The following is an 11793-nucleotide window of genomic DNA, read 5'->3' as shown; positions in this document are numbered from 1 at the left end:
AACTCCGCTCTTTCTCACAACTTTCCTTGAGAAATGGGGCCCTGGCAGCATCCATTCCCAGCTCGCTGACCTCATTTAGGGCAGGTCCGGTGGCTTTCTTACCTAATCTACCCACCTTGGGCAAGTTTCTCCCTATTCTCCAACAGGAACCCAGAAAGCCAGTCAGTACAGCCTCCACACAACAGCACGGTTATACTCTCTCCTTCCCAGAAGTACAGTCTCTTTTCTTGGGAAAGGGACACACAGATTTTGATGTAACTTGCCAAGAAAAGTTGAAGGACTATTTGCTGATGCCATCTGCTTCCCGAGAAAAGGAAGACATTGTGTGTGGTGATATGAGAGGGTGTCAGGATTTTCTTGAAGGTCCCGTGACAAACCCTATCATCCTTTTCCTTTGGTAACAGGGCCTGGTGAATGCCTGGTCCCTGCAGGCACCTGGACATTAATCGGTGAGACTTTTGTAGCCCATGTTGGGAGGGGATGGGGGCCGAGGAGCAGGAAGTGAAGATCTGTGAAACTGATGTGGTTAGTGTGGCTCTGATGCCCTGTGGCCTATCCGTTCTAGGGAACTCCTGTGCAACACGCAGTCATCTCTCCTGTTTCCTTTGTGCTTGAACCAACTCCTACCCACACTGACCAAGACCAAGGCAGCATCAGGGTAGCCTGTCTCCTCAGGGAGAAGTGCCTGGGGCTGTGCTGGGCTGGTGCAGCCGTTGGCACCTATGTGTTTTACTGGCCAAGTCTAGTGCAGACCCTGCAGCTCTCCCTTTACCCAGGCCCCTCTCCTGGGCACACCCCCTGCCTCTCTCACAAAGCCAGCTCAGTGGCTGTCACCCGATCCTAGGGTTTTTCTGCCAGTCTAGGCTCCAAGAGCTAAAGGGTCTTCAAGTGGCCAGCCTCATCCCTACTGGGAGCTTAGGAAAGGGCACCAAACCAGGTTTGGTGGAAGAAGCCTCTGGGGAGTTTTTCCAGTGTGTTTGGTGCCTCCTGGTGGACAGCATCCAAACTGCTGGTGGAGCCCCTCTCCCTTCTTGTTTTGGCTTGCTCTCAGAAGCTCTCTTCAGCCCCATCCCTTCCACCCCATGTGGAGGTAGCAATGGCTTTTCAGGCCTGAGAGGTCACCCTCATTCCCTGCAAAGGGCCAAGGGGACGCAGGAATCCAAGGCTGCGGCCTGTGATGGTTGACATGAACTAAGCTGTGTGGAAGGGGTGGGAGGTTGGATGCTACTGGGAATGAGTTCCCCACACAGAAGGTGTCTGCCCAGACCACTCCCCGCCACCATAGACCCCACACTGGAGCCCCTGCCCACAGGCCTGCAGTCCCAGTCCCCACAGACTGACCCCCTGGTCCATCCCATTATCCCCTGGGCCCTGCCGTGAGGGTGGGCAGGGCTGGGGACTCTGTCCCTAGAGACAGCTGAGGCTTGGGGCTCAATGTGGCCACAATACACACCAGACCAAGGGCTTAGTGCCAGGCTCGGGGAAGGATGTGAACAGTCACTCAATCCCCAGTCATCCTTGGGGTTCCAGGACACTGTGCTATTCTGCCCAGTGGGGAGGGCTGGGGCCGAGAGACTGCGGCAGCATTAGGGTAGCCTGCCTCCTCCAGAAGAAACACCTGCGGCTGCGCAGAGACAGGAATTGTGTCTCAGTGGAGCAGTACCAACTGGCAAGGTCACAGAGGCCAAGGCCCTTGCTTCTCAGACTTGGAAGCTGAGACCCAGTGGGAGTAAGTGATTTGCTCCAGGGGTCATATCTTAAACTTACTCTGTAGCAGAAGACACCTCACCAAATCATGATCCTATCACAGATCACAGGCTCCCAGGATAGAAAAGCACTTCAGTCCAGTCTGACCTCATGTCTCCAAGCTATTCCCCAACCAGGCTTGAAAAGAGAGTCAAGTTTCATAAAGGTGGCTGCGAAAAGCCTCTGGATGTCGGGAACGCCTTCTGTTCTACCCCACATCACGAGCATCACCAAACAGTGACAGTCAGCCACAATAGGCAGGGAGCTAGCAGGATTAGGAGTGATGTTTCTTGCTGTACTGTCATTTTTATGATTTTTGCACTGGTTGTCTGTCATTCTGAATTCTGCTATTTCTACAGAATTTCTCCCTCATCATATTAACTGAAAATTGTAAAATCGTCTATGAACCTTGATTCCTTCTTCCTTAACTCTCCACCTCATTGTCCGATCAAAAGCCAACGGCTATATTATTGATTCCACCTCTGAAACTCCTTCACATACCATATTAGTCTTTTCAGGCTGCCTTAGCAAAACGCCACAGGCCGGATGGTTTGAACAATAGGCATTTATTTTCTCAGAGTTCCGGAGGCTAGAAACCCATAATCAAGGTGCTAACAAATTCAGTTTGTGGCGAGGCCGCTCTTCCTGGCTTATAGCCATCTGCCTTCTCCCTGGTCCTCATGTGGCCCTTCTTCTGTGCACTGGAGGTTGGGAGCTGAGGGTGGGCGGGGGGAGAGAGACAGAGAGAGAATGAGCTCTCTCCAGTGTCTCCTCCTCTTCCTTTTATAAAGACCCCAATCTTAATGGATTAGGGCCCCACCCTTATGACCTCGTTTAACCCCAATTATCTCCTAAAGGCCCTACCAAATATTGGGGGTTATGGCTTCAACATATGAATTTGGAGGGGACACAAGTCAGTCCATAGCACATACATTATCTTATCATTAGATCCTCATACACTTTTGAGATGCAGCCCCTTCCTGCCCAGACAGATGCAGCCCACTCCCCCGCTAGGAAGAGCCTTTCACTCGTCAGAATCAGTTTGAACTCAGACATTGAGAGGACAGGCTCAAGCAGACCTGGTTTTGAATTTTCACCTTTCCGAACTTAGATATTTCACCTGTGAAGTAAGTTGATGCACCGACTTAACGAGGCAAGCTTTGTTAAGTTCTTAGCAGGGATATCCAGGATTCTTGCCAGTTTGGGCGAGGGAGCCCAGATTTGTCAGTGGGCACTGACTCTGCTCAGTTGACAAGGTCACACACAGAATTACCAAGGTTGGTGTTTTCCAAAGTCTATTGTAGGGGCTATTGGTTCTCCAAGACAGTGGTCAGTGTTACCTGGAAGAAGCTGTGACACGGGACATACAAGCAGAATTCTAGGCCCCACAGAGCTAACAAGTTTGTTGATGATAGGCTTTTCAGAGCCTTTAACTGCTAATGTACATTGTAATTTTCTAAGAAGTGACAATAATTGACATCCTTTTCCAAAGTGGTTACCACAGAATTTTTTTTAATAGCCCTCACCCCCACCTTCACTGTAATTAAATGTTGTACAAAACTCATTTGGGAAATAATGGTTTAAGTAAACCTGAAAATAAATGTTAATGGCTCATTCAGTATTTACTTTCCTCTTAGCTGGAACCAAGATATGTTAGAACTTGATGTTTCTGATAGTCACGAGGCTGAGAGCTAAACATTTATTTAATTTTTATTTTATGAAGCTTAACTGACCTGCTCGAAGTCTGTCTTTATGTCCCAGTCCCTTCTTCAGTATGCAAGTTACTTCATCATCATCCTCTCCATGCGGTGTCTTCTGGACACCCAGCCCTCAACACTGCCCCCGCCCCAGACTGCGTGGAGTACTCACTGCCTGACCTTCGGCTTGTCCTGTCTTGTTCTGTTTGTGTGCCCCTGTTTGGTGAGAGTTTCTGGCTGGCCTTTGCCCCTGGTTCCTGGGAGGCAGCCTCGAAATCTTTGGAATTTTTCCAAGTTTTAAGAGTGTCTTTGTTTGGGCCTCTCAGACCACACCAGTGTCTGTGTGAACTCGGTCACTCAAGAGTGGGGGCTGGCCATGCCAGAAAGATTGACCGCATGGCAGAAATTTGGGACTTTGAACCACACGATGTCCGGGCAGGAGAAAGGACTGAAGAGAGTCCCAGGCCAACGCTTCAATGAGTCGTAGCTATATAATGAGGCCCCAATAAAAACCGCAGCCACCAAAGCTTGGAGAGTCTCCCTGGTTGGAAATACTCATCAGTGGTCACACATCAGTGTGCTGCGAGTGTGCCGCACTCCGACTCCCCAGGGAGGGGACGTGACGCTTCACATTTGGGACGTCCCAGACCTCCCCATCTGCAACTCTTCTTCTGGCTGGTTCTGATTCGTGTCCTCTGGCTGTAATAAAATTGTAGTCCTAAGTATAGTGCTTCGCTGAATTCTGTGAATAGCTCTAGTGAATTATTGAACCCGAGGGGGAAGTAGGAACAACCATATTTGCGGCCACTCAGTCAGAGCACGGGTGTCTGACTGAGGACAGTTGGGTGCCTGTAAGCTCTAGAGCGTGTCCTGACTCCACAGCGGGTGTCAGAAGTCACGGCAATTCTACTGAGTGAAAGAAGTCACACATAAAAGAGTACATGTTATAGTCTTTAAAAATGCAAACTACTCTAGATACAGGGTGGGCATAAGTAGGTTTACAGTTGTTCAGATAGACAAGACATGCAGGTTATGACTATCACAATAGTTTTATTAACATAAAAGAATGTCACTCACAGCTGTAAAACTACTTTTTCCTACCTCCGTATAGTGACAGAAAGCAGACCAGTAGCTGTCTAGGACCAGGGTGGATGGTAGGGGAAAGGAGGGATTACAAAGGGGCAGCAGGAAATTTGGGGGGGGTGATGTATTCGTTCCCTATGTTGATGTTCATGATGGTTTCATAGGTATATAAACATGTTTAAAGTGTATCAAATTATACAATTTAAACATGTGCAGTATGTTATATGTCAATAATACATCAATAAAGCTATTTTTTTAAAGGCTCAGTGTAGTCCTCACCTGTCATGACCCTTTCTAGAACCTTCCATGGTTTATTCAAAGTCTACTGAATCAAAATCTTCCATGATCTGGTCCTAAGCTACCTTTCTAAGCCTTGCCTTTCAGCATTGCCCTACACAAATTTTTTGCTACCACCGAACAGTTTTTGTTGCTATTCTCCAAGTAGACCCCATACTTCCCACCTTTGTAACTTTGCTCATGCCGTTCCCTTTGCCTAGAATGCCTTTCCCAAGTTCCTACCCTTTCTCTACCTGTTAGGTTTACTATCCTTTATGCTTAGCTTACATGTAATCCCACAAAACCTTTCTTGAATTCCTGAGCCGGAAATGATCGCTCTTTCCTAAACTCCCATAATGCTTGCTTTTGTGAGGCATTTTCCAGTGTCCTGTGCTTCCTTATGTATGTGTGCATGAACAGAAGTCAGCCTCCCGATTAGACTATCAGCTTCCTGAGGGTGGGGGGCTACTCATTTTATTCACTCCTGTATTTTCCACAAGTCACGTAATCGTCTACAGTAGAGGCTAGTCAAATAGTAAATAGCCTAAAACTCAAGTTTCTCAGCATCCTTCCCATAAATTTTTTTAGGTCCTTAAACTGTTGTATTGCTCAGTCCCCTCTTCCACATCATGCTTCTCTTCCTCCTTCTTCCAACGAAATCACACTCCCTTTCTTTTTTCTTAAGCCAAGTCCTGTTCCTCATCCTCTTGTTTATGTTAGGGGGCCACATGTGTTTGTATTTTAGCATTATTGTCTGTCTGTCTGTCTACATAGTAAATACTATCTACTTTCCAGTAAATTTCAAGCGATAGCTGCCTTAAATATTAATATTTAAGTTTCCATCTTTGGTCCAATTTCTTGGCCATAGAGCATAGTGATTAAAGTTTCAGGTTTCAATCTCTGGCTGGTGTAGCTCAGGGTGTTGAGTACGGGCTATGAACCAAAGGGTCTCTGGTTCAATTCCCAGTCAGGACACATGCCTGGGTTGCAGGCCAAGTCCCCAGTGGGGGCCACCTGAGGCAACCACATAAGGATGTTTCTTTCCCTCTCTTTCTCCCTCCCTTCCCCTCTGTATCAAAATAAATAAAATTTAAAAAATAATAAAGTTTCAGGTTTCAGCACCACCAGGCTGGATCTGAATCCCAATGTTGCCACCTACTAGCTGTGTGACCTCAAGCAATTTACTTAGCCGTCAGTTTTGTCATCTGTAAATTGGAGGTGGTAGAAGGCTACGACCTGAAATGTTTTGAGGACTAAATAAGTGAGTATACATGAAGTGTTTAGGAAAGTGTCTAACGTATAGGAGCCACTCAATAGCTAGTATTCTCTTCACTGCATGCTAAGAAGCATTCAGCCAAAGTGTGGTGAGACATGCAGGGCTGGAAAGGGTAACCAAGGGGATCTGTGCTTGGCCAGCCACACAGAATCACTGGGAGGCACCATTAACACTGCAGATTCTGGGCTGCACCTGAGAGATCCTGATGGACCCCAGAAACCCGTGTTTTTTAAATGCTCCTCAGGTGGCTTGAGTGGCCAGCCAGGTGTGGAATTCAGCATAGCAGAAAATGCACTGAATTTGGGGTGAAAAGGTGTTTTTGCCTGTGACTCCATGTATGACTTCTTCGAGACTCCATCTTCTTGTTTGTGAAATGAAGCTCACAAACTTGATTTACATGTATTCCTAGGGTTGCTGTGGGAAGTCAAGTGGCTAAAGTCATTTCTGCGGGAAGCAGGCCTGCTGTGCAGAAAGGAACTCAGGCTTTGAGACAGGCCCGAATGCAATTTCCACTTCTGAGACTGTGCTGAGACATTGCCAGCCCTGTCTTCTTCCTCACAGGACCTTGATTTTGCTTGGGGTATAAATGTGCCCAGTGGAAAATACTCCACCTCCCGTACTGCTTTGCAGTTGAGGGTGGCCATGTGATGCAGTTCACTCCAATCTAAGGATTTCCAGGAAGGTTTTTGTTTTCCTGGTATAGGCATTCAATCCTGTTGTTCCCCTTGCCCTCTTCTTCCTGCCTGGAATGTGGATGAGAGGCTTGGAGTTGCAGCAGCCACCTTGTTATAAGTGACCAAATACGGGAGGAAGGTCTACAACCTGAGGATGATGGCAAAGAACTGAAGAGATTTAGGTCCCCAGAGGCATCACTAAGCAGCTGGACTGCCTTTGGACTGCCTGCCCCTAGACTTCTTATGCGAGACAAGTGAATCCCTAAATTATTTAAGAGGTTATTTTTTCTTTTGGTTGGTTATTTGTACCCTAAAGCTACTTAGGAAGAATTAAAAAAATAAAGTTGCTAAAACCATATCTGATCCAGAGTACATTCATGTGTGCGTACATTCATGTCTCACCCTCTCCAGCTGTGAGACTTTCTCTGCATTTGTAAAATAAGGCCTCTTCTAAGTCCAATGTCCGATATTCACCTGATTATAGAACAGAATAACTGGGCTCTGGGGGATGGGCCCTGGGATAAAGGGCCATTTCCCGGGCCACAGGGAGGGCTGGTGACTAGGCACAGGTGCAGTGTGGGCTGCCCGTAGCATGTGAACCCCACAGAGGCCACCCCATCCTAATCAAAGCAGATGCACGCAATCTCCATGTGCTCCCGTGAGGTGAAGTGTACAACACGCAAGTCCAAAGGACACAAAATCACCTTTGCTCTGACATAAGCATGGAGATGAATCTAAGGGTACTTTCCCTGAAGACACACATACCTGAGAGTAAGAATGAAAACCTATTAACCACCCCTCTCCCCTGGACACGAGTTACATTTTCCATCACATTCTCCTATTGGAAACTTTGGTATGTGGGTGGGAGCGTCGGCACCTGTGTATCAGTGGAGTGAGAGAGAAAACGGTTTCGGTTTTCATTACAATTCTTGCCTGCCCAAGCACGGCCTTCGTAGGATCAGGCTCCTGCCTTTTAGGACCCACAGGAATGTACATGACTCATCAAAGCCGGAGTTACGTTGCCACCTGAGTCCGCCACTGCAGGTCCCCACTGCTTCCCGGGCACTGCCAGGGCGATCTGAGCACTCCAGCCATGGCTGAAATCACCCGCACCAGTCAGCGCTAGCAAAGCGCTCGCAAACCATATACACCAAAAATACAGTGACTGCTGAGAACTTTGGTTTTTAGCAAATGTATTTTTCCTCTATTATTAAAAAAATTGAACTGCAAAAAATGAAGTTCCCTTTTACTATCCAAGTGAAGAAAATCATACAGTCAGTGAGATGAACCTGTGGGGCTTCAACATAAAGACACTTTCTCTCTTCCTCAGCTCCCAGCAGCCCCAGGCAGGACTTGGGGATTTTGTCCTCAGCAGGCTGAGTTCCGTCCAGTGTTCTGGCTCCTCCCCAGGTCGGCACATCCCGATGTTCCCTCAGCCCTTCCAGTTTGAGAGGTCCTCCCTCATGGCCTTCACAAGCCAGTCCGGTTCCATCCCCTGCTCAGAGTCGCTTGTGTCACTTGCCTCCATGGTCAGCAGCTTTGAGTAGTTGATTTGCCGCTCCTGGGGCAGTCTTGGCCAGATGGACAGGAACAGAATCAGCCAGAGCAACAGCACCACGCAGCTGGCCTGGTAGAGGGCGGCCAGGCTGAAGTGCCGCACCACGAAGCCCCCCACAAAACTCCCCAGGCTGGCTCCGCCCCCATAGAAGTGACCTTCAAACACTGCTCTCAGAGGTCTCTCCGTTCTGGGAGTGGCCAGGTCCTCTATGGAAGCCCCCACTGCCCACCACAGAGCCCCGTTGCTGACAGCACTCAGGATCTGAACGGGGAGGACGGACCACCAGCTCCAGAGGAAAGAGTAGTACAGCAGCTGCCCCGAGAGGCAGCCCAGCCCCAGCCCCACCGTGCCTGCTCTGGACAGTTTCCTAAGCAACGTGGTTTTGAACGGATGAAGCAGAATTTCCCCCAGCAAGCCCAGGGCAACTGAGAAACCCATGACCAGCTCGCTGCTCCCATGGTCCTTCATGTGCCAGAATAGGAAGTTCTGTACTGTGCTGGTGATGGCTCCTATCACAAAGACAGTAGAGGCTAGGAGAATGAGGCGGGGGTCGCCCTCTATCAGAGACAGTGCTTTGACGGCTCTGTAGCTGGGCTCCCGCTGCCTGCATTTGGGGACAGGAAAAGCAATGCTCACCAGTAACGCCAGGCTGCTGACCAGCGAGTAGCCATAGAAGTGCACCACACCCGGGGGGCCACTCGTCATCAGGAAGCAGTCCAGCTGCTCCACCAAGGCTGCGATGCCACACACGCCTGCTGACGTGCCCAGCAGCCTCCAGAACCACAGGTTTCTGTAACGGTCAGTGGCGTCCACAAAGTCCAGGTATTCGAATAGGCTGTCATCCGCCACCTGCTGCAGAGGGGCTGCCAGCAGCTCCCAGAGCACCATGAACCCCAAGGAGAGAATGAAAGTCCATCGCAACCCTTCCCAGGAGAAATCAAGGTCTCCCGAGTTCCCCTTGGCTGCTGACAAGTTGGCTGGACTTCCCAGGGCTGAACCCCCAGCAAGCAAAGGGTGGGCAGTACTGACCCCCTTAAAAGCGCCTTCCCAGGGAGTGTTTTTCAGCGCTGGGGTGATAGGCTGGAGAACTTCGGGTGTGGTCCTGGCTCCTTCAGCAGAGCCCACCAAGTGTCTGGGCGGATGACTGACAGGTTCTCGGACACTTTCCCGTGGTCCCGTTCTGAAGCCGGAGGCGTCCCCGGTCCCAGCGCTGCTCTCGGCTGGGAGGCTGGGGGCCCGCGCCGGGCTGCGCGAGGCCGGTCGGGCCGGGGCCGAGGTCCCGGTGAGCGCGACCTCCGGCGGCAGGACGGCGGGGGCCGCGCCGCGGCTGCGGTTGCAGGCGCGGTCGCCCGGGGCTCTGTCCCGCGGCGGCACCAGCGCCATCAGCAGGCTGGCTGCCCCCGAGCCCAGCAGCGAGCCCATCAGAAGCGCCCTCCTGTTCCGGTAGCTTCGGGCCAGGAAGGCACAGAACGGGGCCCAGAAGGCTGCGATCAGGTGCTTGGTCCCCATGAGCAGGCCCACCCAGGGCGCGGCCAGGCCCAGCTGCCTCAGGTAGAGGGTCAGGAACGGGGTCACCGCGGCCTCCCGGGCCCCGCACAGCAGCTGGAAGAGCCGCGCCACTCGCAGCGCGCGGCGGACGTCCCACTGGGGGTTGGCGCTCATGGCCGCCCGGCCCCGCCGGACCCCGGCCGCCCGCGGGGGGCGCGGCGCCCGGCGCCCAGAGGGAGGGGGGCTCGCGCGGAGGAGCGAGCGGGGCCCACTCCCGCCTCGGGCGGCGCCGCGGTCGCCGGGTCAACGGCCGCCCCCGCCCCACGTCCGGCGTCCGGCGTCCGGCCCGGAAGTGGCCCCGCCCCGCGGCCGGCGCACCTGCGGGCCGCACCTGCGCCGCACCTGCCACGTCCCGCACCTGCCACGTCCCGCGGCCTCCGCGGCCCCGCCCCGCCCGCCTCGTCCGGCCCCCGACGCTGTTTCGCGTTGCTCACAAATCTGAGTTAGATTCCTAAACTGCCTCAGGCGAGTGAAACTATCCGGGGGGCGGGGAGCGAGAATGGAAGCCAAGGTTTGAGCTCCCTTCCTCTTCTTCAGGTCTTTACCCAAATGCCTCATGATCAAGGACCACCTCGTTACTGTCCGCGACCGACCCGAATCAAACTTCAGCAGGGCAGCTCTTTTTGGCCCCAGGGCTTAGAGCTGTTTCAATAGATGTGAGCGCCCTGGAAGGGGCGTGACTGGGTGACACAATCTCCTTCATTTGGGAAGATCCCCAGGGAGGGCTTGACAGCTGAGGGTTGTCTTGGAGAGTCACCCCAGCAGCCCGCACCCGAGCATCCATCCTAGACCCCGAAACAGTGTGTATGTATTGGGCAGTTCTAACCCACGTTTAAAGTGTCCAGTTGGGGAGTTCGTACTCCAGAGGAGGTCAGCTAACATGGAATTTAAAAGCCACACTCCAGACACAGTTAATACAAGCACTTGAGCAATCTTAGAACAGCAAAAGGGACTTCGTCAATTAGCATGATCGATACTGGCAAAATTTCACTGGTGAAACAGCGGCGTCCAAGTCACATTGATTGGTTCTGGGGTTTTTTTTTGTTTGTTTTGTTTTGTTTTTTTGAGCAGTTTGTCCCCTGGTGAACAGAGCCTAAGAATCTAGATATTCCTGCACAAGCCACACCCTTTGGAATGGTGCCACAGGCTTCACTCCAAGATGGCCCAGTGAACTTTTGTTTCTTTGTTTAGAGCACCTAATTTGGTTGGAGTGGGGAGGGGAATCGGGTGGGTGGTGTACGTATAGCAGAATTTGGTCTACAAGTTGCTTTTATTGGGAGCTGGTAGAGAACTTGGTGGGAGAGGAGGCCCAGAGCCCTCCCCCAACTGTAACAACTGTTTACTTCAAGAACCTGGTAACGATGAATGCCCGGATTGATACCAATCACTCTGCATCACCCTGATGGCAGAGAGAAAAAAATCTAGGCACCTCCAGGTAAACTCACATTCACTGAAATCAGTCACTTCAGCCTTAAAACCAGCTCAGTGACATGGAGGGCTGTCCCTAGTCCCTCTCCTCTCTGGGTTCTGCAGCTCCAGTGGCGGCTCCCACGTCCAGCTGCTCCTTGGTCTTCCCCTGAGCTGACCGCCACTGAGGGAGGGGCAGGCACTGCGCACATTCGTGCCCATCCAGATGCTGCTCACAGCTTCACCTCTTCCCTTCTACTGTCAGACCCATTAAGCTTGTTTGCTTTCAACTACCTGAGAAAACCTCACCTGCTTCACATGCCCCATGAGGGCACACGAACTCTAAGGCTGCCCTTGGGCCCATCTACCTAGATACCCCAGGTAGACCTTCTTACCCTATTCCTCTAGGCAGTGAGAATGTGCTGTGGGACTTGCCCCAGTCTCAGGGCAACGAGGCCAAAAGGAAGAGCCTACCTCTCTGGTTTTGGATCTCCAAATTCGAAAGGGATTCTTCCACCTCCACCCCGC

The 11793-nt window shown here is 51.5% G+C and overlaps 1 protein-coding gene across 1 annotated transcript; it reads right to left on the bottom strand.

The window, feature by feature from the left end:
- Positions 1-7928: 7928 nt before the first annotated feature.
- On the bottom strand, positions 7929-10138 carry MFSD6L (major facilitator superfamily domain containing 6 like). Its single transcript, XM_037164992.2, has one exon. It carries the CDS (start codon positions 9970-9972, stop codon positions 8185-8187), a length of 1788 nt encoding a protein of 595 aa, XP_037020887.2. The 5' UTR covers positions 9973-10138; the 3' UTR covers positions 7929-8184.
- Between the last annotated feature and the right edge of the window lie 1655 nt (positions 10139-11793).

This window comes from Artibeus jamaicensis, unplaced genomic scaffold (genome assembly GCF_021234435.1).
Source record: "Artibeus jamaicensis isolate MK-2021 breed Jamaican fruit bat unplaced genomic scaffold, CSHL_Jam_final contig_781, whole genome shotgun sequence".
Lineage (NCBI taxonomy): Eukaryota > Metazoa > Chordata > Mammalia > Chiroptera > Phyllostomidae > Artibeus > Artibeus jamaicensis.
Note: the sequence above shows the minus strand (reverse complement) of the source record. Positions and strands in the feature narration are given on the sequence as shown.

What these genes read in the sequence shown, in the direction of transcription:
- MFSD6L (XM_037164992.2), bottom strand. Translation starts at nt 9,972, where the DNA reads ATGAGCGCCAACCCCCAGTGGGACGTCCGCCGCGCGCTGCGAGTGGCG.